Raw genomic sequence first — 26,799 nt, forward strand, 5'->3', positions numbered from 1 at the left:
TAACCAAGTCAAACTTGAGTTTAATTGATGCCTCAGAAATGCGGAAGTTATCAAAACGAGTCTTCTAACCAGTGGCATCTTATATTATGTTGTATGAGTTTGTTTTGGGTAAGAGCCTGTTATTTAAAAGCATGTCTCTAACATCAGAAAAACTGTTGTCATTTATTATAAACTTCTCTTTCTTAAGGTATCGCCAACTAAAACAGCAGTGGGAGATGAAAACTGAGGAGGCAGATTTACTACAAACCAAGCTTCAGCAAAGCTCATATCACAAGCAACAGGAAGAATTAGACGCTCTTAAAAAAATCATTGGTAAGACAAAAACATTCTGTGCTAATCTGTTTCTACTGATAACCTTACTTTAGGTATTTAGCAGCTTTTGTGTTTATTATATATTTATCTGCATTAATTACTTTAAATATTTTAATTTTAGAAAATATTTTTCAATTTAAATATTTTAATAATTTTCTATTAATTTGCCCTTTTTTTTTTTTTGCGGTACGTGGGCCTCGCACTGTTGTGGCCTCTCCTGTTGCGGAGCACAGGCTCCGGGCGCGCAGGCTCAGCAGCCATGGCTCATGGGCCCAGCCGCTCCGTGGCATGTGGGATCTTCCCGGACCGGGGCACGAACCCGTGTTCCCTGCATCGGCAGGCGGACTCTCAACCACTGCGCCACCAGGGAAGCCCTTCTTGTCTTTTTGATAATAGCCATTCTAATGGTCAAAGTGATATCTCACTGTGGTTTTCATTAGCATTTCCCTGGTGATTAGTGTTGAACATCTATCTTTTCATGTACCTGTTGGCCGTCTGTATGTCTTCTGTGGAAAATGTGTATTCAGGTCCTCTGCCTATTTTTGGATTTGGTTGTTTTTTCTATTGAGTTGTATGAGTTAATATATTTTAGATATTAACCCCTTATCAGATATATAATTTACAAATATTTTCTCCTATTCAGTAGTTTGCCTTTTAATTTTGTTGATGGTTTCCTTTGCTGTGCAGAAGCTTTTTAGTTTGATATGTAGTCCCACTTGTTCATTTTTGCTTTTGGTGTCAAATCCAAAAAATCATCAAAACCAATGTCAAAGAGCTTACCACCTGTGTTTTCTTTTAGGAGTTTCATGGTTTCAGGTCTTATGTTCAAGTCTTTAATCCATTTTGAGTTAATTTTTATGTATGGTCTTAGTGGTCCAGTTTCATTCTTTTGCAAGTCCAGTTTCCTTCCACCATTTATAAAAGCGACTGTCTTTTCCCCATTGTATATTCTTGACTCCTCTGTCATAAATTAAGCGACCATGTATGTGTTGGTTTATTTTTGGGTTCTCTATTCAATAGTTCCATTGATCTGTCTGTTTTTAATATCAATACTATACTGTTTTGATTACTCTAGCTTTGTAATAAAGTTTGAAAACAGGGAGTATGATTCCTCCAGCTTTGTTGTTCTTTTTCAAGATTGCTTTGGCTGTTTTGGGTCTTTTGTGGTTCCATACAAATTTTAGGATTGTTTATTCTATTTCTGTGGAAAATGCCATTGAAATTTTGACTGGAATTGACTTGAATCTGTAGATTGCTTTGGGTAGTATGGACATTTTAACAATATTCTTCCAATCCACGAGCACAGAATATCTTTCCATTTATTTCTGTCTTCTTCAATTTCTTTCATCAGTGTTTCCTAGTTTTCAGTGTACATGTCCTTCACCTCCTTAGTTAAATTTATTTTTAGGTATTTTCTTTTTGATGTAAATGGGATTGTATAGAAACACAACAGATTTTTTTATATATTGATTTGCTTATTATTTCTAACAGTTTTTTGATGGAGTCTTTAGGGTTTTCTATTTATAATATGTCATCTGTAAATAGTGACAGTTTTACTTCTTCCTTTCCAGTTTAGATGCATTTTTTTTCTTTCCCAATTGCTATAGGACTTCCAAGACTATGTCAAATGAAAGTGGAGAGTAGGCAAGGATCCTTATCTTCTTCCTGATCTTAGAGGAAAAGCCTTCAGCTTTTTACCATTGAGTGTGATGTTAGCTGTGAGCTTGTCATGTATAGCCTTTATCATGTTAAGGTATGTTCTCTCTGTACTCACTTTATTGTGAGTTTTTATCATAAACAGATGTTGAATTTTCTCAGATGCTTTTTCTGCTATTCAGGTGACCATGACTTTATCCTTCATTTGTTAGTATTATGTGTCACATTGACTGATTTGCAGATGTTGAACCGTACTTGTATCCCTGGAATAAATCCTACTTGGTCATGGTGTATGATCCTTTTAATGTATTGTTGAATTCAGTTTGCTAAAAGTTTGTTGAGAATTTTTGCATTTGTGTTCATCAGGAATAATAGCCTGTAATTTTCTTTTCTTGTGGCGTCCTTGTCTTGTTTTTTTTTTTTTTTTTTTTTTGCGGTATGCGGGCCTCTCACTGTTGCGGCCTCTCCCATTGCGGAGCACAGGCTCCAGACGCACAGGCTCAGTGGCCATGGCTCACAGGCCCAGCCGCTCCGCGGCATGTGGGATCTTTCTGTTAGAATTCACCAGTAAAGCTGTCTAGTGCTGGACTTTTGTTTGTTGGGAGGTTTTTGATTACTTACTAAATCTCCTAATAATCTCTTTTCAGATTTTGTTTCATCATGATTCTTGATAGGTTGTCTTTTCTAGTAATTTATTTTTTCTAGGTTGTCTGGCTTGTTGGTGTAAAATTGTTCATAGTAACCTTTTATGATTCTTTATATTTCTGTGGTGTCAGTTGTAACATCTCATCTTTTATTTCTGACTTTTGAGTCTCTTTTTTTCCTTAGGTCTAGCTAAAAGTTTGGCAGTTTTGAAGAACCAGCTCTTAGTTTCATTATTTTTTCTATTTCTTTTTAGTCTCAATTTCATTTATTTCCACACTGATCTTTGTTATTTTCTTCCTTCTACTAACTTTGGGCTTTGTTTGTTCTTCTTTTTGATGCAGCTGTAAATGGGATTATTTAGTGTATAGAAACACAACAGATTTTTGGTGTAAAGCTGTTTGAGATTTTTCTTGTTTCTTGAGGTAGGCATTTATTGCTATGAACTTTGCTATGAACTTCACTCATAGCTAGAACTGATTTTGCTACATGTGATGTAAGTTTTGGTATGTTGTATTTCCATTTTCATTTGTGACAAAGTATTTTTTTATTTCTCTTTTGATTTCTTGGAATGACATCTCTACAGTGAAAAGTAGTATAGGAAATTGTCTATTCATGGCTTCTAGGGTTATATTTGTACCTAGGTCCTAATGCTTAACAGTGTATGTCAGTTGTGACCATCACATGCTCATTCTATCTTACTTTTTTATTTTTAAATTTATAAATTTAGAGGTTATATGTTTCCTATGCTTCATCCTAGATATGTTCTCACAGTGCTTCTCTACTTTAATAAAAGATTCCTTTAATAAAAATAAAGGAGGAAGGAACACTAAGTAAGCTTGCTTATGAAGTAAATTGTAAGCTTACTTATAACTAAAATAAAAAGAAAATACCATAGTTACACACTCAGTTCTGATGTTAGGAAGCATACAGTCATATAAAAAGATGGTCTGTGATATATATATATATATTTTTAGATGTTGGGGGTAGGAGTTTATTTATTTTATTTATTTTTGCTGTGTTGGGTCTTCATTTCTGTGCAAGGGCTTTCTCTACTTGTGGCAAGCGGGGGCCACTCTTCATCACGGTGCGCAGGCCTCTCAGTATCGCGGCCTCTCTTTTTGCGGAGCACAGGCTCCAGACGCGCAGGCTCAGTAGTTGTGTCTCACAGGCCCAGTTGCTCCGCGGCATGTGGGATCTTCCCAGACCAGGGCTCGAACCCGTGTCCCCTGCATTAGCAGGCAGATTCCCAACCACTGCGCCACCAGGGAAGCCCAAAAAAGATGGTCTGTGATCTTTTTATAAGTTAAGTTGTAGGTAAAGTTTATGTTACTCAATTTCATGTGATTGGAAATAATTTCTTTACAGATCATTAGGTAATTCAAGTATGGCTCTTAGGCATGATCTGTGTTTCAATATACCATTTCTAGAATAAGATTAGAACAGTTGATTTTTTTTAAACTCTTGGCTCCAACTTTCCATACCTTTTCTTCTATTAAAAGTTGAATTTGTAAGCCATTAATATCTATACCTGTTAATAGTTGTTGTAAGACCTCACATAGGCATATTTACCTGCTTTATGATGCAGAGGAAAGTGAGGGGACCTTAAAAAACACCAAAGAAATTCAAAAAAAAGCAGAAGAAAAATATGAAGTATTGGAGAATAAAATGAAAAACGCAGAAGCTGAAAGAGAGAGAGAACTGAAGGATGCACAGAAAAAACTAGATTGTGCCAAAACTAAAGCAGATGCTTCTACCAAGAAAATGAAAGAAAAACAACAGGTAATAACTTTGTTTTGAAATGGAACTAATCTTTGAACATCAGAATAGAACTGAAGGTGGTAGAGCACCGTTGGTTGGCCTTGGCCTTATTCATCGGTATTTATCACAAAATCCAAAAGTGAGATGTACTTCTTTAGGAGACACATTACACATCTTATGAGTCAAATTAAAATATGCGTTACTCTGAAACCCTGGAATTAACTGTTATGTAATTTTGAGTAGGGGTTGCATTGGCTTGCTAATTTTGGAGAAAGAGCAAAGTTGCCTTTTGGTAAATGTTTCATTCAAGAGTGGACCAAAGCTCATATCATGTACGCAGAGCTGTGTCGTATCAGAGATTCACTGTTGACATTTCTGTTTGATCATCTTTGTGAACATACATACACTGTGAAAGAATGATATATGACCAGGCATGTTATATTTACAACGTGCTATTCGATCATAGACTGGTGATATCTGATTATATCTTTTGGATAGTGCCAAGGCTGGAATTTGACCTGCGTTTTTCTGTCTACAGAGGCTGTGCTCAATCACTATTCTGTACAGTTTCACTTAAGTCTGACTTTTGTTCATAGTTTTTGTTTGTTTTTTTTAACCCACCTTATGATTCTTTCATAGCTTGCACAGTATTTTCTAAAGAACTAAAGGCTATAATGGGAAAGAAGAAAATTAAGAAACTAATATTTTTGTCACTGAATAATTGTTTTAAAAAGGCTTTACCTCTGTTAATTTATCTGCTATGTAGAACTGTATATTGTTTATCCCTATAGGAATAAAAGGATAAAGGATATAGTTTATACAAAGTTCCTTGAACCCTTAAAAATTGTATGTACATTTGTCTTTTTTTTTTAATATAGAAAAATAAATTTCCTTTCCCCTTCTTTAGAAGTAGCTTACATGTTTTGGTAGTTTTTTAACTAAGCTATGGGTCTTACTTGCTTGAGAATCTTACTAATTTTGTTGACATGCATGTATTTATTTTTCAGTAGTTAATAACCTGCTGAATGCCCAGATGCTGTGTTTCTTATAGGAAGTTGAAGCTATCACCCTGGAGCTAGAAGAGCTCAAGAGAGAGCATGCATCCAATGAACAACAGCTTGAAGCTGTAAATGAAGCTATCAAATCCTATGAAGGTCAGATTGCAGTAATGGCAGCTGAGGTGGCTAAAAATAAGGTAAGATTTACTAACCATATTAGAGAAATTACAAATGTTAATCTAATTCTGAAATGGTGGCTTGAAGATGTTTGACTTTAGAGGTCTTTAGAGACTTTATGGTCTCTTCACTCCTGTCATGATGAGTTAAAATTATGAGTACCAATCCAGAAAGAGACCTGAAATAATATTACTAGTTGTTTTGGTCCAGGTCTATTCAGAAGACAAAAACTACACAGTAATTTGACCAGGCAAAGTTTAAATAAAAATTGTTAACTATAACAGGAGTTTGGAATGATGCAGCATTGATTGCTAAGAGATAAAGAAAACTCTAAAGACTATACGGACAGCAGATACAGGGAACAGCGTTACCCATAAGGCTGAGGCAGTGCACCCTTGGAAGGAACAAATCTGGAAAGGAGCCCCATTTTACCTGCAGGGCTGAGAACCACATCTACTTGTAGAAGATAACTGTGGCCCACTGGTGGTGGAGTTTGGTGGAGTACTAGGGGAAATCATGCATAGGAAAGTGCTACACAGGGGCACTTGCTGGGAAATAGCTTTCCAGGGTGCCATGGGGAGGTGCCCAGCCTGCGGACATGCTGGGATGCCAGGGGAAGCCATGAAAGCTGCTAGCCCCTGCACATGACAAGCTTGCCTTTGAGAAAAGCACATTGGACCAAGAAGTAAAGCCCCTTCCTTCTACAGTGACCCTATAGCATCCTTTACTGATGAGGCTTCATACTGTTGCACCTGGCAAGGGAGCAATGTCCCCATCTCAGAAGCAGGAAGTAAAGGGTGGATTTGGGACTGAGGGGCTTTCAAATGTTATGAAGACATTTCTATTATCTACAAATATTAGAAATGGTCCCTCATGAATACTGGATACCCTCTTAACCCTTTTTTTAAATTCTGAACTTGAATTCTGTTTTATTTCATATTATTTCTACTCCTACTTTTTAAAACTGAGATATAATTAGCATAACATTTATATTAGTTTCCTGTGTACAACGTAATGATTCAATATTTGCATACATTGTGAAACTATCACCACAATAAGTCTAGTAACCATACATAATTACAGAATTTTTTTTCTTGTGACGAGAACTTCAAGATGTACTCTTAGCAACTTTCAAATATACAGTAGTGTTATTAAATATTGTCACTATGCTGTACAAAGTGTACCCACTTTTGTTTTTTCAATATAACTTTCATTTTTAAGTTTTCTGCTGTGTGGCTATATAGATACTGTTTTTGTAAGTAATATATCATTGATCTTCATGTTAACTAAAATATAACAGCTTTTAACAGGGGAGTTCCATCCATTTTACCTACATTATAGTAAAGTGTGTTTTTGCCTTTTGTCATCAGCTTTTACATTTTCTGTGGTTTTTCCCTTGAAATGATTGTTTTAATTGTAGCGTGCAGTGTTTTAGAAAGTAGTTCCTTCCTCTTCATTCTGTTTGTGGTTAAATTCAGGTTTTTTTTTTTTAACACATTATTTATCAAACCAATAGCAGAATAACAATTCTTTACTCTTTTTGAAGATAAGGGATAGAAATGTGTAGAAATGCTTTTCAGCTTTGTGTTTTGTGTTGCTGATTACATTTTCTACAGTTTCTTTTCTGCCTTCTGACTTGTCTTTTAATCTCATTTTTCATCTCATTCCTCCATATTTTCTACCATCTTTCATGGACATCATGTGGAATTTTAAAAAATTAGATGTCATGTTTCTAAAGAGAAATGTGGAAGTAAAATAAGCCACTTCTTCCTTAATCTAAATAAAGATAAAATCCAAACATGTACATATTTCTGTAAAGAGGGCATCCATTTCTCTTTATGGAAAACTATAAAGTGGATCACTTAGTTTGTAAAGGTTGTTTTTTCAGGCTTTACATTCTAAATTGTTTCCATTTGCTGATAATAGTAACTAAGGACACTCTCAGCGAGCTAAGAAGAGAAATTGCCTACTAACTAATTAGGTTCAAACATTTTTGCTCAATCTTAAGTGATAGATTTCCTTGTTTTTTTCTTACCATTGTAAAGATTGAAACAGTCATACCTGTGATGCAATCTTCAACCTCTAGGCATGAGGGAATCTTCTTCATAAACACGATTTTGTCATGGGTTTTTGTTTTGGGTTTTTTAGCTGAATGCTGTGATTTATCTTCCTCCTGCAAAGGACCTTAAGTGAGACAAATTAAACATTATAAAACATTATAAGGAAATTAAAGCATTTATGGCACATTCATAACCTAACCATAATGTCAAATATTGTTTACTGCTCAAAATGATCTTGTTTTCTAATGAGCATGCCTAAAAAATTCCTAAATTTTTACTGGTGCTTTTCATCACTTACAGAGATCTATTCTTCCTCAGTCTTTTAGCAGGTTGTTCTACTTATCTGTTTTCCCTCTACCTAAATCTGAGTTGAGCTAGGTTTTTTTGTTTTCAGACATTTGTGTGAGTCTGTGACCATATCTTTTTACCAGAAGGACTTTTAAGATCTAGCAAAGAGGTTTGAGGGGGAGGAGGTGAGAGTTGATAGACTAAATCCCAGCTGTAATTATCACTTTGGAGGTTGAATAACTTCAACCTCAGGAGGTAGGGGATAGTAAAAGTCAAAGCAAGAAGTTTTTCTTTGTGCCACAGATCCATTTCTTCAAAAAAGTTTCTCTTCCTCTTCCATATCTCCGTTTTGATCCCTCTGCTAGAACCAAACACTGACTTTCTACTGCCACTGGTAAAGTCCCTATGGCTTACTTCTATAGAAGGGAAAGGAACAAATGCCAGCTTACCTGCTTCCACCCCTGTTCTTTGCCCCTCCTAATAAATGTCATTTGGGAGTCTGTCATATTATCTTGTAAACTCCCCAAAATGCCACTTTTTTGAGAGACCTCACAGGTCAGATTCCAGTAGTCCCTCCTCCCCAAGGTGATCCCAGTTACACTGTCTCTTGCAGAAACATTGTTGCTTTCAGCAGGAACAGTACATCCCAACCTTTTTTTTTTTTTCTAATGGTAATACAAGTTTTCACTTATCTGTAAATTCATTAGTCATTTTAATGGGGATATAAAATGTAGAGGGTTAGATGACTACCTGTCTGTAATCACATTGCCATCTTGCCCAGAAGTCTGTTAGATGATCTTTCAGTAAACTAAAAATGTCTCCACCTTACCTTGCTATATGTTGTCTTCTAATGATCTGTTTCAGGAGTTAGTAAATAAAGCTCAAGAAGAGGTGACCAAGCAAAAAGAAGTGATAACAGCCCAAGACAGCATAGTTAAAGCTAAATATGCAGAAGTAGCAAAACATAAGGAGCAAAACAATGAATCTCAGCTTAAAATTAAGGAACTGGACCACAACATCAGCAAACATAAACGGGAAGCTGAAGATGCTGCTGCAAAGGCACGTTTGTGTTGTTCGTTTTTACCCTTGATCAAATTTTTGCCTCTGTGTTGAAATAGTCTGGTAAACTGCTCAATGAAGACCTTACTATAAATGGCAGAACTACTGTGTAACATAACTTTGAGGCTTACAACTATGTTAACTGCTCCTCAGTAATCACCAAGAGGCAAAAATGTTTTATTTTTAAATTTAATTTCAGGAGTTTATTCCATCTCCAAGATGTTTTTAACCAAATATTGAGTGGTCTCCTATGGAAATGACTGGTTTTTATCCCCAGCTGCTCATAGAACTAGTTATTAATGTGTTAGTAGTAATAATATGTATTCTTTACCTTATTGCAAGTTGAATTTAGGGAGCTCACAGAGAAACATACACAGGCAACTTCTAAAATAACGTCTTAAATGGTTTCTGGATGTCCTTATGAGGATCGGTTATAGTCAGTTTTAGCAGCCTCATTTGAAATCTGATGTTTGGCCAAGCAGTTATCTTTTTGAAGTTATCCCACAGTTTTTTGGTTACTCTTGAAGTTTCTTTCTTTCATGTGTCACAGTGCCTTAAGTACTTTAGAGAAAACACATGGTTTTGTAGAAATTCGTTGTTTGGTTAAGAGATTGCATTTATATGGTCTTAGTAATTCACTCAGCATGTTTTCTTACTGGTGTGTAACAGTTTGGTGCCTTTTAAATCTTTTTAACATCATAAAAATACAAGAGATTTAACATAAAAAACAGTTTTCCACCCTCTCTGAAAGAGCCATGAGTCTCTGTTCAGGTTCATTACTTGGTTTAAAAAACACTTTTTTATGGCCACGTCATAATATCCTAGTATTTTATTAGTATTGCTTTCCTAGTACCCTCCTATTAGTGGATTCACTGAATTATTACCAATGCTAATATTACTGTTAATGGTTTTTTTATAATTGAAAATGCTAGTATTGGTGATTGCTAGGGGATTTTATTTACAGTTAGGGAAGGGGGTAGAAAGAAGGACTTGTAAGTGGAACTGCTAAAAAGTCAAGGATTCTTTGAAATACATAGTTTGTCAAATATTTATTGCATACTATGCCAGGCACTAAAGATATAAGAATGAACACAGAATGTGTTCATAGAGCTTACAGATCAGCAGGAAAGAAATGATTATTTTACTTTGGATTCTAGTGGTGAGACTGTACCTATGGAACTAATAAGGATGATTGAAGAGGATTAGATTCTACCAGTCAGAACCAACCTTGAACAATTCTAGTAGAAGAAAGTCTTCCTTAAGCACTATAATTAAAAAACTTTAATTGGTTATATTATATGAAGAAGTATTTTACTGTGCCTTGTCAAAAGAGGGTGGCAAGGGGATAGAGTCAATATTTAGGACAGTTTTTTACTTAGATTATAATTTCTAGAAGAATTATTAGATATCACTCAGGATTAGGCTTCCATGATTTTACCAAATCTGTGACTTAAGTATTCTTATAAGACTTTTAACTTTCACAAGTTGTTTTTTTGAAGCAATAGATTGAATTTGGTAAAATCTGGAGCCTCATCTGACTTATATTTCATTATAATGGAGATGTTCTATATATGTGTGTGCATACACACACACACACACACACACACACTTTGTAACTATTTCTCTTGAGTTGGCTCTTACTCTCATGCTTGAGTAATAGGAAAATCTTTTTCTATATAGTCTCAAGTTTCTTACCTATCCTCCAGGTAAAAATATTCATACTTATTATAGGTCCACTGCCAACAGTGAATCCCATTTTTTCCAAATGTGTCGTTGTGGGATTTTTTTCCAAAATGTCTGGTTTAAAATTAGTAAATATTTAAGAAACTAATTTTTAAATAAAGGTTTGTAGGCAATGATATCATTCTATTATCATTATCACATGTGGCTAGGTGTCCAAAATGTTGAAAGATTATGACTGGATTAATGCAGAGAAACACCTCTTTGGGCAACCCAATAGCACCTATGATTTCAAAACTAACAACCCAAAAGAAGCTGGTCAGAGACTTCAGAAGTTGCAAGAAATGAAGGAGAAACTAGGAAGAAATGTCAATATGAGAGCTATGAATGTACTGACAGAAGCTGAAGAGCGGGTAAGTCACTTTGCTATGACTATTTGGCCACTTCAGAATATGAGTAGCATTGATGGCTTCATATGACCCCTGAGGCGATTATTAGAGTCAATCTTTTACTTGATGCTTTTGATAACTTGTTTTCTTTGCATTTTCCCTTTCTCCCTTTCCAGTTATTTCTTTTCTTATTTCATTCTTTTTGCATCATCAGTTATATATTCTGTTTTACCTTGAATGACTTTTCCAACTCCTTTCTTATTTTTGGTGTAAATAAAAACAACATTTTTGATCATGTTAGCTCTTCACATTTCTATCATTTCTTTCACTTGCCTTTTTGAAAGATTTTGAAAAATAGAGTACAGGTTTCCCCCACTGTCCAAAAGTAGCACCAATCCTGTGAAACTATTCCTGTGAAATGATATAAAGCAAAGAAGCAATTACCTTAGGGCACATCTTGCTAACAGATGCATAAAATAAACTGAGATAAAGCACAGATGCTCATCGACACAGTTCAAAGCTCTGGCGGCTTAATGCTGAGATGCTTAGTGTTGTTCCCTGTGAGGAGCTTGATGGTGCCACTCTCCCTGCTCGGGGTGTGTGCTGCTTCTCTAAGGGCTCACTGCAAAACACATGCTGAACACTATTTGTGCTTTTTACCTTTTCTTGTAAAAGTAGTGGTGTAAAGCAAACTTCTGAAAAGTGGGGGACACCTGTGTCCTGTCTGCCTCCTCACGGTCAGCCACTCCATAAGTCCTGTCTTCCTTTGACTCCAGTATATGCTGGAGCCATCACATAAGTAAATGGCTAAGATTGTTGTATACATAAACACTGTTTTACTAATCTGTAAATGCAGCAGTGTCTTCTCTGTTTTAATGCTCTCAGTTACTTGATAACGTTATCCATCTCCCCTACCTTTTATAGTCTGCATGTCCCTAGAAAAACCCAAAGGAGAAAGCAGTTCCTATTCTTGATGGCTCCATAGGAAATAGCAATCTGAGTAATTTTATATTATACCTTCTTTAATTCTGTAAAATTCTGATTGAATTTGTATAGCAGAGTTAATGAGAGCTCTTTAAAAATGGAAATACTTACGAGCTCAATGACTTTTAACAAATTTTTTGGTAACAGGTTTTTGTAAACTGTTATTGACATTAGTGTCTACAGAGAATCTATGTTAGATGCTGAACAGTCTAATAATGCACCTGCTGTGATCTCTATAAAATGATCCTGCTGGTTTACATTTCTCCATTAAACCTTTGCAATATATGGCATCTTTTTGGAAAGGAAATATTTTGTCTGAATTTGAGCTGCTTAACATCATGAAACTTGTTTACTTTTACTTGTTTGCTTCATTAGATAATGATAACTGGGGCTAATATTTTTTTAAAAAGAATTTACCAACTCCCATCTCCTTACCAGAGAGGAAGGCTCTATTGTTGATCAGCAGCTGGCCTTTTGTTGTTATATTTTGTGTCACCACATATAAGAAACTATATGGAATTAGCAAGGAATAGGATAAAAATATGGCCACGCTCCTAAAACCTCCTCTCCACAAAGGAGAGGGATGGCAAGGAAACTAGCAAGACTGGCTGGAGTTTTTCAGGGAGAATTTGAAGCTCCTTGAAATGTGAGGCTTTGAGGAGAAATAAGTTAAAAGGATTTTTAGAAAGTTCTGCTGCTGCTCATGGTTTATTCTTCCTCTGTTGCCTCCCTCAGAATTTTTTTCAGTAAATTTCTACATTAACTAGGGAAGGCTACTTTGAAGATGTGATGTTTGAGTGGAAACTTGAGGCACCTGTTATGTCAGAAATAGAGGAAGAACAATGCAGGGTCCATAAGGCTACAGTGAGCTTATTATGTTCACGAAACTGAAAAAAAGTGACCATATGGCTGGAGCCTGGGGAGGAGTGTGATGCCAGAAATTCAGAGATAAATAAGATCCAATTTATGTAGGACTTTATACACCATGGTGAAGAATTAAAATTTTATTTGTGTCACTGCTAAGACTGACCTTGCTTCTTAAGCATGCAGGGCTACTTTTGAGTTTACATATGACAAATTTTCCCTTTTGCCTTGGCTGCTAGGAAGATAAGGGAATACTAGTGGAGTCAAAATATTTCAACAGCTTGTCCTATAAATTCTGTTATAGTAATTGAATTTTACATATAGATGATATATTTACTTTCCTTAATTTGGCTTACATTATAATTCAATGTAGTATATCTTTTTGGTAAATAGGAGTTGTATATATTGCATATAAGAAAATTGAAATCTCTTTATTCTTGACTGAATTCTAGAATATAAAGAAAATTTTGTGTTTTCCCAATTAAGTATGCCTTTTATTATCTTACTAGTATAATGACTTGATGAAGAAGAAGAGAATTGTAGAAAATGACAAATCCAAAATCCTTGCAACTATAGAAGACCTTGACCAGAAGAAAAACCAAGCCCTAAATATTGCTTGGCAAAAGGTATTTGAACCAAAAATTGTATAATTTATTCTGTATGAGGAAAGGATGAAAGATAAAGTTAATAGGGTTGTACTCTAAGATGAATTTGAAATAGCTAATTTTTGTTTGAGGCACAGCTCAGACCTTAATTAAAATCTTGTAGGCTTTTTAAAGCATTTTGTCCTTTTGGACTTTACTACTGATTTGCAAAGACAAGTTGTGTCATTCCATCATGCTCTCATAGTCTACTTCTCTGGTTCCTAAGCTATATTAAATTTCTAATTTTCTAGATTTCTACATGTTTCCTTCTTACATCGTTTGCCGGGTCTGGGTTACTGTTTACCTCTTCTTATGAGATCGTAGGTTCTAATGTTGGACAGTATCTAAGGTTTCTTCCAAATATCTGCTATAGTCCCACGCATCCTCTGCTTAAAACTGGAAGCATTATCTGTTTCACATTGGGGAAGCTCTCTCTAACTGTTGGAAAACCTCTCCAAAGGACTCCTTCAGTTCTTAGCTCTTCAGTTTCTCTTGCCCAGACTCATAGAGGTCAAATATTAGTTCTAAGAATGTTTCTATAGCAAGATTGTGTATTCCTTACCACTTATAAATTAATTGCATTTCAGAATTCATAAGTATTAGGCATTCTTAGATTTTTAGCAAAGGATTTTTATACATGTTAGATTAATAATTACATAATTATAAAGTAATATTAATTTTATATAATTATAGTTAAGAGCAGTTCTGTCATTTTACATGAATTATCTTAATTCTATAACTTTGATAATTATTATCTCTATTTTACAAATGAGGAAACAAGCTTAGAAAGGTGAAATAGCCTAATATCATAACAATCAAAAGGTAGAAAAAATGGAATTCTCTTTTCCTAATTAGAACTAAAGTTAAAATTGCCTTTTGTTGCTTTTTAAGAAGTAGAACTGGGTAATAAACAAGGAAGTTCAGTATTCATTTCCAGGATTCATATGCAACAGAATCCCAATTACCATTTTTGTTTCGTTTTATGACAACTTTGGCAGATTTCAGGGTTCTTTACTATTATTTCTACTTCCCTGGCTGCATAGATTTATCTCCTTTAGGATAATTCCCTAGCCTCTTCTGTGAAGTTTTCCTATACCTACCATAGAAAAAGACTCCTCCTCAAAAGATTCCATAGTTACTATGCTGTTTGGTACTTTAACAGGCCTGGGCCTCGGGGATTTAACTGGCACCTTACCTCTTTTTCTCTTTTTAATTCTTCAGGAACTTTATTTTTGGTAATGGCAGAACAATTGTGTCTTTCAATTGCGTTGTTTTTCCTGCTCTACAACTTATTTTCAGTGTTCAGTCTCCCTGTAGTATTTGTCTTTTTAAAAATGCTTGCAGAAAGTTGGCCCCATTATTCTTGCACAATATGTGGATTTAACGCTAGATCTGAGAGATTCTGTCTTTTGTTTTCCCCACGGTTCCTGGATTTAGTGTGAGTACAAATTTATCTTTTAAACTGATTTTTCCCCAGTCTCTAAAGTTCTCCCAAAGCAAGTAAATTTATTGAGTGCTTATGATATATGTCAGGCACTATTCTCCTATTAATTTTCCCACTTAATTCTCAAAGTAACCTAATGAAGTAGGTACTATTATTATCAGCATTACATTATTTCCTTATGGCTTCAAGTATAGTTGATTGACAAAGCCAGAGTATTTTAGGCACTGGTTGTGTTTTTTGCTTTTTTGTTTCCTTCTTAGCCTTATTGGAATTTCAAAATTCAGTTTATTTCCTATCTGTATTCTTCTCTACCCACTAACTGAAAGTTTGTCTTTTCCCTTTTGGAGGAATTTCCACATGGGATCCAGGATCCATGGTCATCTTTGGGATTTAGTAGCATTTAGTAGTCTTAGTTTTGAGCTGCCTCTCTCCTGCCTGGTCAAAAAAATTTTTAAAAGAAAAGGGTGTTTATAAATACAATGCTATCTTCTGTCATTCTCCTAGAAAAGACAGCAGTCCTCTCCTCATTGTGATGAACCTTGCCTAGCTCTGGAAATCTATCCCAGATAAAACTAGAATCTACTTTCTCTGTGTAGGATATTAGCATGTGTACAGTTGTTCTTAAGATATGTGTTCCTTAGTAAATTTATATTTAGGAGACTGTTTATGTCTAGGAGATTTCCTTGTTACTACAAATATTCATAAAAAGTGTATTTGCACTTGAATTTTGTACTTGAAGGTGGAGATTTCCCTAGAGAACATGGACGTCAAATCCTCGTGTGTGTGTACATGTGTGCATGCATGTATACATTCTCAATTTTGTCTGCTGAACTCTCTAAGATTATTAGTCATGTCTTTGAAGACAGATGGCTGAATTCTCAAGGCATTGATCAAGTGTGTATGCACAAAAATTACTCAGTTACAGTCTAGAATATTGGTCCTAAATCTCTGTGTAATCTTCTGCTCAGCCTTTATGGGAATAGGCCAAATAGCTTCTTTAGCCTTTTTCTTTTGGGGCTCAATCCTGTTCCTTTCCCTTGATACCTTAACTTCTTTGGCTTTGAGAAGAAGCATAGAAAAGAACCACTGAACACCTTTAACAGATCTGGTTTGATTTCATGCCTCTTTTTCTCCTAGACTTCACCCTGATCTTAGGCTTCTTAAAGTTAGCTGATAACCACAGGCCTTACCATACCAGTCAAGAGAAAACAAATTTTTTAAGAGAACACTTTATGCCAAAAAGAGTTTTTGTTTTTCTTCTCCAGCTGAAAATTCAATCTCCTATATTATCCAATTGTGTGTCTCTGAGGATTCCGGCAACCATGGCCTTTTGTTGTATCAAAACTTCATGGTAGAGTTAGAGGTATAGCCTCTAGTTTCCCCTGGAAGTTAGAGCAAAGCTCAGTAAACTCTTTCTGTGAAGGGACAGATAAGTATTTCAGAGCCATGTAGTCTGTGTTGCAACCACTAGACTATATTGCTGGTAGCCATAGACAATACATAAATGAACGGGCATGGCCAGATTTGTCACATGGACCATAACTTGCCAACCTCAGAGCTAGGGTAACAGACAACAGAATGCTTCTGCTGGTTTGCATATATACACATCATTTGATTCTTCTTGGAAAACCTTCTCTGATATTTTAATATCATTTTTTTATCCAGGTGAACAAGGATTTTGGATCTATTTTTTCCACTCTTTTACCCGGTGCTAATGCTATGCTTGCACCACCAGAAGGGCAAAATGTATTGGATGGTCTGGAGTTTAAGGTTGCCTTAGGAAATACTTGGAAAGAAAACCTTACTGAACTTAGTGGTGGTCAGAGGTGAGTGAGTAATCCCTTTGCAATAATCCTCTTACTTTATTATAGTCCAACATCTCATTGCCTCCCAGTTTTATTTCAGATTTGCTTTGCTATCTTTGCATGTAGAATTTAAGGAGCCTAATATGTGAGACTACAAATTTTAGTTAGGACATTTGATTAACATAGTAGGCAACAAAGTAGAAATAAGGATTAGCAACTAGAAAACTAGACAAAATACATGAGGAACAATTACTTTCAGACATTGGAAAATGGATAACCCAGGAGATACCTGAGAGAAATGAAACAAAAATGCTGTAGTCCACTGTTTACCCTAGCTTTCTCCCTAGGAGCAATTTTTTGACTGCAGATGCAGGGAGGGAAACCCACACAAAGCCCAGTAGTCTTACTAAATGAAGGAAACAGATTAGAATTTGGGGAAGCCCCAGAGAGCTACTACACATTAGCATTACATTTGCACTACCCCTTAAGTGAAGGCTATTTTAGACACCCCTTAGCAAAGGTTCATTGCAGGCCCAACATGCTTTAAAGACAGACAACAACGTTGAGACTGTAAACAACATAATCACAGTGTTCAGCATCTAATAAAAATTACTAGACAGAAATTGAGAAAATATTCTAGACAGAAATTGAGAAAATATGATTCATAACCTAGAGGAAAAACAGACCCAGAAATGACAGGTGATGAAACTAGCAGACAAGGAGGTTATTTACAAGAAAAGAAGAATGTGATGAGAGACATGGAAGCTATCAACGAAGAATCCAGTGGAACTGCTAGAGATAAAAAATATACCTGAAAGGAAAAGTTTACTGCATAAGATTAACAACAGATTCGACAGAATAAAAGAAAGATGACTCAATTTGAAGACATATCAATAGAATCTATTCAAGTCAAGCTTAGAAACACGAAACTGTAAAAACAAAAAGAGCTTCAGTGACCCGTGGGACAATATTGAGAGATCTAACATACATGTAATTGGAGTTTCAAAGGGAGAGGAAGAGGTAAAACAGAAAAAAACAAAAAAAATAATGGACCCAGGTTTTCCAGATTTGATGACTTCTATAAACCCACATACTTGATTTCTGTGAACCCCAGGTAAGATAAACGCATACACTCGCTTCCTGCACATACAGTAACACAGCAAGGCATGTCATATAAAGTTGCTGAAAACCAGTGATTAGGAGAAAAATCTTAAAAGCAGTCAGAGGTAAAAAGGCATATTAAGTGCCAAGGAACAAAGAGGAATGACTTTAGACTTCTTGTTAAAAACTATGCAAGCCATTATAAAGCAGAAACTAACACACCATTGTAGAGCAATTATACTCCAATAAAGATGTTAAAAAAAACAAAACAAAAACTATGCAAGCCAGAAGTCTGGAACAGCATCTATAAAGTGCTAAAAGAAAAATGTGTCAACCTAGAATTCTGTATCTAGTAGAAATATTCTTCATATTGAAGGCAATATATTTTTTCAGAAAAACAAAAGGTGGAAGAATTTGATTCCAGCAGAACTGTACAAGTTAAAGGAAGTTCTCTGGTGAAAGGAAAATGATACCAAATGGAAACTTGGATCTACATAAATGAAAGAAGAGTACTGGAAATAGCATGTTCTGGGCTTCAGGGAAGTTTCTCCCAGCCTTGTGTTACACAGTGATTCAGACAATCAGTATATCGAGAGAAACTTAGAAGGTCATTTGGCCTAACTTCTTAACTGCAGAGAGCCAAATAATTAAAACCTCCTGAGAGAAAATTGTGAATATCAATATAATTGAAGATGTTTATTAATTTTGTATTTTTTCCCCTACAGGATGTACAGTCCACAGTTCTTGAATTGTTCTCATGTGCTCTATGCCATCTTGTAACTCTTCTCTTATGTATGTAGAAAATACTAAGACCTGTTAATTTCTTTTATGAAATCTTCTGTCATTTTTATGAATAGAAGTCCACTCTTTATTTTTCATTATTGATAAAATTCCAAAATATTTTAAGTCAAAAAAGACAGCTTCTGCTGCCTGTCAATCAAAGTTGAATTCCACAGTTTAGATCACAGCATCTTTAATTGTTTTTGCCAAAGTTCTAGAAAATTTTTTGAGGAAAATAGAGAATGTATGCTTATTTTCTTACTGGAACCTAAAAATTATTTCCATAATTTAGATGATATAAACTTAATTTTCAGATATACCATAATCCAGCATAGTAGTTTAAGTGTTGATGAGTTGTTTTTAAGCTCAGTGCCTTAAATATTTGGTACAGAGACACTGAAAAGTAATTTTAGGTTTCTTGAGTGACCTCAGCTACCCTCGCTACCCTCTATAGCAGTAAAGATCAACTTGTTTGGTTTTTATTGTACTGTTTCATTCATTTCCTTTGCTAGAAATTTTGGTTTCACCTTCCTAGACCCCCCTCTACTTACACACACAATTTTTTTTCCCCACTTACATGTTTCTTAATAAATACCCTATTGGAATACAGTAAGCATTAGACTATTTACTCCAGTGCTGCATGTCAGGAGATATTTGAAGTTACAGAATTAAGTGTGCTACAGATGTTACTGTAATTTTAATACTATTTTTAAATAATTCTAAACATTTGTATTATAATAAACAAGGCTTTTTAATGAAATATTTAAGAAAAATATAAGAATTGTTATATTTCTTCATTCCAGACTAGAACAAAAACAGCTGTAGTTAAAGGGGATATAGAAAAGAACTGAAAAAGAGTTTTAGGGAGAGAAAGAGAAAACTATTAACACTAATATGATCTTTTCTTAAGGTTAGGTGCCAAATATAACATCCTAATTATCTGACAGGAAAGAAGAACATATACCTGTTTTATTCAAAATAAAACTTGTTGAAGAGAGGGAAAAATGGAAACCTAAAGTAAAAAACATTTTAATGAAACAAAAGTTTTCAAGTTTGAAACTTAAGATTCTTTTTTCTATAACTATCTTTCAGCTAAACTGGCACTATTCATAATAGTAACAGGACAGCAGATTTGCTTCAGTGCTTTGGTAAAAAGTGGTAAAATCAAGTTCTGACAGCTTTTCTTTCGGCCTTCTTTTCTTAGGTCTTTAGTGGCTTTGTCATTAATACTGTCCATGCTCCTCTTCAAACCTGCCCCAATTTACATCCTGGATGAGGTAGATGCAGCCTTGGATCTTTCTCATACTCAGAATATTGGACAGATGCTACGTACTCATTTCACACATTCTCAGGTAAGAACCAAAAAAAGTCTCAGAATAGTTCTAGTTTGTTTTCTAAAACTACTTTTTAGTAATGGTCAGTATAAATAAGATATTCAGGATTGAGGAATACTAAGGTGTTATGTATCTCTTTAAATATATTTCTATTCAGATGGGTATAGAAGGAAAGAGGGTTTTGTCTCTTATTAAAGAAAAGAGCCTGGAATTATAAATTATAGGTTGTAACATGAGGGAGAATCTAATTTTTTTGTAATTTGGAATTTTTTAGGGTAATTATTTTCTCTAGCTAGCTGCCAGAAGATACACAATCAAAACAAGACTGTTTCAAGGATACACCTGAAAAATATATCATAAAATCATGTGGCACTTGATGGGGTACTCTTCATTCCTCCTAGAAAGTGATTTAAAAAACCCTTGAAGCTAAAAACAGTTTGTTTTTATTGAACTGTTGCTACAGGAACTAAGGCTACTAAATATGATTGTATAGATAATGCATTGAACAATTCTGGGGGGCTTCACTTACCATAGTTATCATAGACTGTGTATTTATTGTGGCAGTTTTTTTAGCAGCTAACAGTGGCATTTAGAGCTAGCAACAAGACAGTGATACTAACTGGAGAAGATAGCAACAAGCAGCCAACCAGCAGAAGATAGTAACTTGGGTAATGAAGTACTCAAAGTAAAATTAAGAGACTCCTAAAACTGCGTATGGAAAGAATTCATTGAGGTGCCTAATAATAACTATTTGTTACTTGCATTTGAGGATGTGCATATGCATGGAGCCAAGCATTTAAAGCAATAACAAAGTATCTCCAAATGATTCTTAACCTCAGTATAAAAAGAGTGAACTTCTTCAAGGATACTGCAAAAAGTACTTTTTATGCTGTTTTTCTTTCTCCCTTAAGTTCATTGTGGTGTCCCTAAAGGAAGGTATGTTCAACAATGCAAACGTCCTTTTCAAAACCAAGTTTGTGGATGGTGTTTCTACAGTAGCCAGATTTACTCAGTGTCAAAATGGAAAAGTTCCAAAGGAAACCAAATCCAAGGCAAAAGGACCCAAATGATCACATACGGAAGTTAAAAGTACAAGTTTATTCTTTCACCTTGACTTATTTTTTAAACATGAACTTTTTAAGAACTTGGGATTCATGTAATTTTTTCATATAAAAAATTTAATCATTTTGTTACCTAACCCATTTTCTCTTCCTTTATATAATCACTTATAAATGAGCATAAATTCCTCTGTTCTGAATTAGTGTAAACTGTGGTCCAATTACTGTGATTGTGATTTTATGTATGTCATCAAATATTTTTTCTTACACAAGTCTTTTATATATTAGGGAGCCAGAGAGTCTTTTATATATTAGGGAGCCAGAGATACATATTTTGTATGTAAAAGCAAAACTACAAAGAAACAGATGAAATTAAATTATAGGATAAATATAGCTGATAATCAGCTTTTAATAATTAGCTAATTCCTACGGTAATATTTGTGTGTTTTCTATTGCTAATAATGTCATTCAGGTAAGGAAGAATTATAAAGCAAGTAGCTGGACCAACAAAGGGAACACAAAGAAAGCTATTAGGCATGCACTGTGTTATTTGTGGTTAGTTCCTTGAGGACAATGCCAGATCCTTGATTTAGACTCAGATGGGAAGCAGATCTTAAAAGATTTCTGTCATTCTAATGATGTCTGAATATCATGTTTCTGTATGCTTAGTAATTGGTCTGTGCAGTCTTGTCTTTTTAAAAACCTTTATGAGTATTTTAATAAAAGCTTGGGAGAGAGGTATGTTGCATGCTGCTCTCTGTTGCAAGTTTATCTGAAGTCTCCTAATATTTTCAAAGATTTTTGTCAGCCTTTTCATAATCCAATAAATAACAATCTTGGTGAGTGAGAATATAGGAGCCAATATATATAAATAAATAGATCCATCTGTTCTACCAAAAGGACTCAAAATTTGATGATTATTATATTTCTTAGTGTCCTCTGCTTTCCAGCTTAAAACCATGAATTTCCTTTAAGATTTCAAAAGATGGCGCTAATAAACACTGTAAGAATACTATATATGGTTCTTAGTCTCTCTTAATATGTCCCTAGAACCATGTGTTCCGAACTCCAAATCTTGAAAGTTCTGACACGATCTAATCTGACCTTGGGTATGTTATTTTGGCCCCACATTTCTTAATACTTGAGTCTCAGTTCCTTTGTGGTATCCTTTTCCTAATGTATGCTCATACTTCCTGGCCTGGGTTTAATACTTCTCATCCTTCATCCTCATATCATATCTGAGCATGTCAGATAACACCCAGGTAACTGATACTGGGGGGCACATTGGAAAGACTGAATATGGAATTAGTTCTGTCCACTGTGGGAGGAGAAGGAGACAAAGCTGAAAATGCTGAGTTACAGGAAGTCCAGTGTCATGCAATAGACGTAAGTATATTTCTTTTCAAATGTTTTGCAAATCATTTGCCAAAAAGAATTACATCAGTTCACACTGTCACCAATACAGTATGCCTGTTGACTAAAACCTAGTCAGACCTGGCTGTTAATTTTAATATTTCTAATTTACTAGTTATAAAATGATATTTAATTGCTATTTGAATTATCATTTTATAAGTAACTTGTGGGATTGAATATTTTGCATATGTACTGATTTTGTTTCCTCTGCTAACAAATTTTCTATTTGTTTGTTTGCTTTCTAATGGAAATCCCCAAACATTAAATTTTTGTAATGTCATTATTCTTTGATTAGAGGGAACACATTAAGGGGAATGGGAACATTTGTTTCAAACATCTGCAATAATATGAGTAACTAATATTTATTGAGCTTTTTCTATACATCAGACACTATTTTCATTTGCACACCTTTTCACACTTAATCCTAGTAATCCTAGTAATAATCCAGTGAGGTAAGTAACTGTTGTCATCAGCACTATATAACTGACGAAATTGAATTGAGCAGAGAAGTTAAGAAACTTGCCCACAGTGTTCATACAGATCGTGAATAGCAGAGCCAAGATACAAATCTTAGTAGTTGGTCTCCAGAACCTATTATACACTACCTCTCTGACAGCTCAAACATCTGCATTTATTGTACATAGTAAATTTAAAAGAGGTCTGGATGACTAGTATGCACAACATGTGAAAATTATCTTTAGGAAGAACCACCAACATTTGAAGAAAGGATTCCTTGTATTTTTGTTTTGGTATTTCACGTATGCTAACAGCAAATGCAAAAGCAAAGACTTGAGAATCCCTCTTCCATATGTTGGAGTAATCTAACAGGCCAGTACTCCCACAGTCATGTCATTTGCAAATAAGAGTGATGAGAGCTGGCATATTTGCCTTTTCCCCCAAATTAGGAGCATTCAGTCTTTCACCACTGGATATAATGTTAGCTCTAGGCCTTTGGTAGATACTCTTTATCAAGTTAAAGAAGTTCCCTTCTATTCCAAGTTTGATCATAATTTTGTCATGGATGGGTGTTGAATTTTCTCAAATGCTTTTTCTGCATTGATATGACCAGATGACTTCTTCTTTACACCTGTTAATGTTATAAATTTACATTGCTTAATTTTTGAATATTAAACAAGCCTTGTATCCTTGGAATAAACCCCACTAGGTCATGATGTATATTTCTTTTTAGCTGTTGCTGGATTCTGTTTGCTAATAGTTTGATCATGATTTTTGTGAATATTCATGAGGGGCATTGTTCTGTAGGGTTTTTTGGTTTTTTTCTTCTACTTTTTGGTTTCAGGGTAATACTAGCTTTATAAAATGAATTTGGAAATGTTTCCTCTTCTGTTTTCTGGAGGGTTGTATAGAATTGGTGTGAATTCTTTATTTTGTAGAACCATCTGGGCCTAGAGATTGGGGAGGGGGGTGGTAAAATGAGTAGTTTCTTTAATAGTTATTGGGCTATTTAAATTATCTATTTCATATTGGGTGACTTGTATTTTTTTAGGAATTGTTTCATCTAAACTATCAAATTAGTGTATAGAGGTTATGGCATTTCCTCATTATCCTTCTGATGTCTACAAGTTCTAAATTGATATCCCTTGTTTTATTCCTGATAATGGTAATTTGTGTCTTTTCTCTTTTTATCTTTGTCAGTCTTGCTGGAGATTTGTCAATGATATTGTCTTCAAAGATTTTCTAATTTACATTTTGACTATTGAATTTTTTTTGGAGTGTTTTTCTTAATATCCAAATACTTGGAGATTTTCCAGGGAGCTTTATTTTACTGATTTCTAGTTTAATTTTGTTATGGTCAGGGCTCATACTTTGTATCATTTCAATTTTTAAAAAAAATTGTTAGAAAATGATAGATTTAAGAACTTCTATTAGAAAATTTAAAAAGATACAAATTCAGTGGTCTAAAGTTCTCTTAATCTTTTTTCTAGATAAGAATAAACCCAAATTAAATAAATAGAAATAATAAAGTGTAAAAATCAACAATGTATAAGACAGAAGAACAATGGAGAAAATCAATGAAACCAACATCTGTTTCTCAAAAGAGCAACAAAATCAGTAGATCTCTAATTAGACCATTCAAGTAAACCAGAGAAATTACAAATCACAAATATCAGGAATGAAGGAAGAGTTGACACTGTGGATCTTACCTTACTTAAAAGGATGCAAAATTATGACCATTTTTATGCCAGTAAATTTGACAACATAAGACAAGATAGAACAATTAGGAAAATAAAACTCACCAAAACTGACACAAGAAGAGAACAAAACCTGAATAGCCTCACATCTATGAATACAACTGAAATTATTATGAAATATCTTCCCACAAAGAAAACTCCAATCCCATATAGTTCCTCTTATAAATTTTTCCATTCAACGAAGAAATAACACCAAGCATAATTATACAAAGTTTTTCAGAAAGTAGAGGGGGAGGGAATACTTCCAACTTATTTTATGAGGCCAGTGTTGTCTGATACTAGAACTTGACAAAGACATTACAAAACAAGAAAATAACAGGACAGTGGTCCTCATGAACATAGGAACAAAAATCCTGAAAATATTAGCAAGCCAAATCTAACAACATCGATAAAAGTTAAGCCATTTTCAAGTTTTTCAAAAGATGGTACTGACATATTTATTTGGAAAAAGAAGCATACAGGAAGAGTAACTAAAAATGAGTCATAGACCCAAAAGTAGTTAAAACATTTCTAGAAGACCATTTTGGTGACCTTAGATTAGGCAAAGATTTCCTAGGACAAAAAACAAACCATAAAAAAAAAAAAAAGACAAATGGAACATTAAAATTGAATTGAAAATCTCTTCAAAAGATAACAAAAAGACCACAGACTAGGAAAGATTATTTTCAGTGTACGGAGTTGACAGGATTGAGTACAAGATGTATAAAGAACTTATAACTAACATTGGATATTTGCATGAATGGTGCGAAAGCAATGGTAGGTAAAACTGTCACTTGGCATAAATCAAGGCAGTGCCACACACTGTACAAGTAGTACTGATTGCATTCTTCACTGCCATTTATTTGAATTTTTAAAAAATGGCAGTTTCACTTGAGTATAATGAAGCTGTAAAAGTTATATCTCAACATCTTGAGTACACGTCTTCAATAACGTGAGTGATAAAATGAGAATTATGTATAAAGCACATATCAAAACATGATGGTTTTTTTTCAGAAATGCAGTTGTTTCAGTTGGGAGCTGAAGTAACCCTTTTCATGGAATTCCATTTGTACTTGAACAGATAGACTAAGACAAACTATAGTTATTAAGTCTATGGTATTTGGTAGACATTTGTCAAAAATGAACAAAGAGCCTGTCATAAGAACCTGACATTTTTGTTGCAAATAATAAAATTGTAGCTCTCAAATGAAAATTAGAATTTTGGCAACCTTGTATTCCTCATTGTGGACTTGACATCTTCTCAATACTAAAGACTTTTCTGATAACACTGGTAGTAATATTAACACATGGGATTTTTTTTAGATATTATGAAATGTGTTAACATTTTGAAGATCTGCATAACTCAGTGAATGGTATTTTCCAGTGACCAATGTGTGATGTTACAAAATCATGGATGGGTAAAATAGCCATTCTAATTACAGGAAAGACCAGTGATTCTAGTGTTAGAAGGTAGGAGAACTTTTTTTTTTTTTTTTTTGCACCACGCGGGCCTCTCACTGTTGTGGCCTCTCCCGTTGCGGAGCACAGGATCCGGACGCACAGGCTCAGCAGCCGTGGCTCACGGGCCTAGCCGCTCTGCGGCATGTGGGATCTTCCCGGACCGGGGCACAAACCCGTGTCCCCTGCATCAGCAGGCAGACTCTCAACCACTGCGCCACCAGGGAAGCCTGGTAGGACAACTTTTGATACAGTTTCAGATTCCACATAGCAACTGGCTTAAGAAGCTGTCACTTGTTGCACTTTGTTGTTAGCATCAAGAAAGAATATCTACATTATCTAATACTCCTCCCCTTCCCAACTATGTATTTATTCTCAACTCTAGACAGGAAACTTGAATAAGTTGTATAAGTAGAAAGGGGTGGAGGCAGGATTTAAACTCGGACTGTCTAGCTGAAGAGCCATACTCCTAGCCATTATGATATAACAAACTGTAAGTTAGGTATACTCCTTGCTTTGTACCTGGAGCTGAGAGAACATTCACATTATTTTGCATAGGTGAGATTCTTATGTCACATGTCATGCATGGGTGGGAGCAAGGAGTGATATATTTAAATCCATTGTAGAGAACAAAGATTGCAGGTTAGTCCTAAGGGTTTAGTGAGATAGTATGGCTACTAATCCCTAAAGATGTGACAGA

The 26,799-nt window shown here is 34.8% G+C and overlaps 1 protein-coding gene across 1 annotated transcript in view; it reads left to right on the forward strand.

Annotated features, from left to right (window-relative positions):
- SMC2 (structural maintenance of chromosomes 2) overlaps positions 1-22,016 on the forward strand; it is a 50,574-nt gene extending 28,558 nt beyond the window's left edge. The window contains exons 16-24 of the mRNA XM_029203792.1: positions 188-312; positions 4,199-4,392; positions 5,423-5,566; positions 8,759-8,953; positions 10,846-11,046; positions 13,380-13,496; positions 16,624-16,784; positions 19,849-19,996; positions 20,890-22,016. Coding sequence (XP_029059625.1) covers positions 188-312; positions 4,199-4,392; positions 5,423-5,566; positions 8,759-8,953; positions 10,846-11,046; positions 13,380-13,496; positions 16,624-16,784; positions 19,849-19,996; positions 20,890-21,048 — 1,444 coding nt within the window. The 3' untranslated portion in view covers positions 21,049-22,016. The remainder of the gene's footprint in view (positions 1-187; positions 313-4,198; positions 4,393-5,422; positions 5,567-8,758; positions 8,954-10,845; positions 11,047-13,379; positions 13,497-16,623; positions 16,785-19,848; positions 19,997-20,889) is intronic.
- Positions 22,017-26,799: the final 4,783 nt, after the last annotated feature.

The sequence above is a fragment of the Monodon monoceros genome, unplaced genomic scaffold, assembly GCF_005190385.1.
Source record: "Monodon monoceros isolate NGI ecotype Baffin Bay Population unplaced genomic scaffold, NGI_Narwhal_1 Super_Scaffold_5, whole genome shotgun sequence".
Taxonomy (NCBI): domain Eukaryota; kingdom Metazoa; phylum Chordata; class Mammalia; order Artiodactyla; family Monodontidae; genus Monodon; species Monodon monoceros.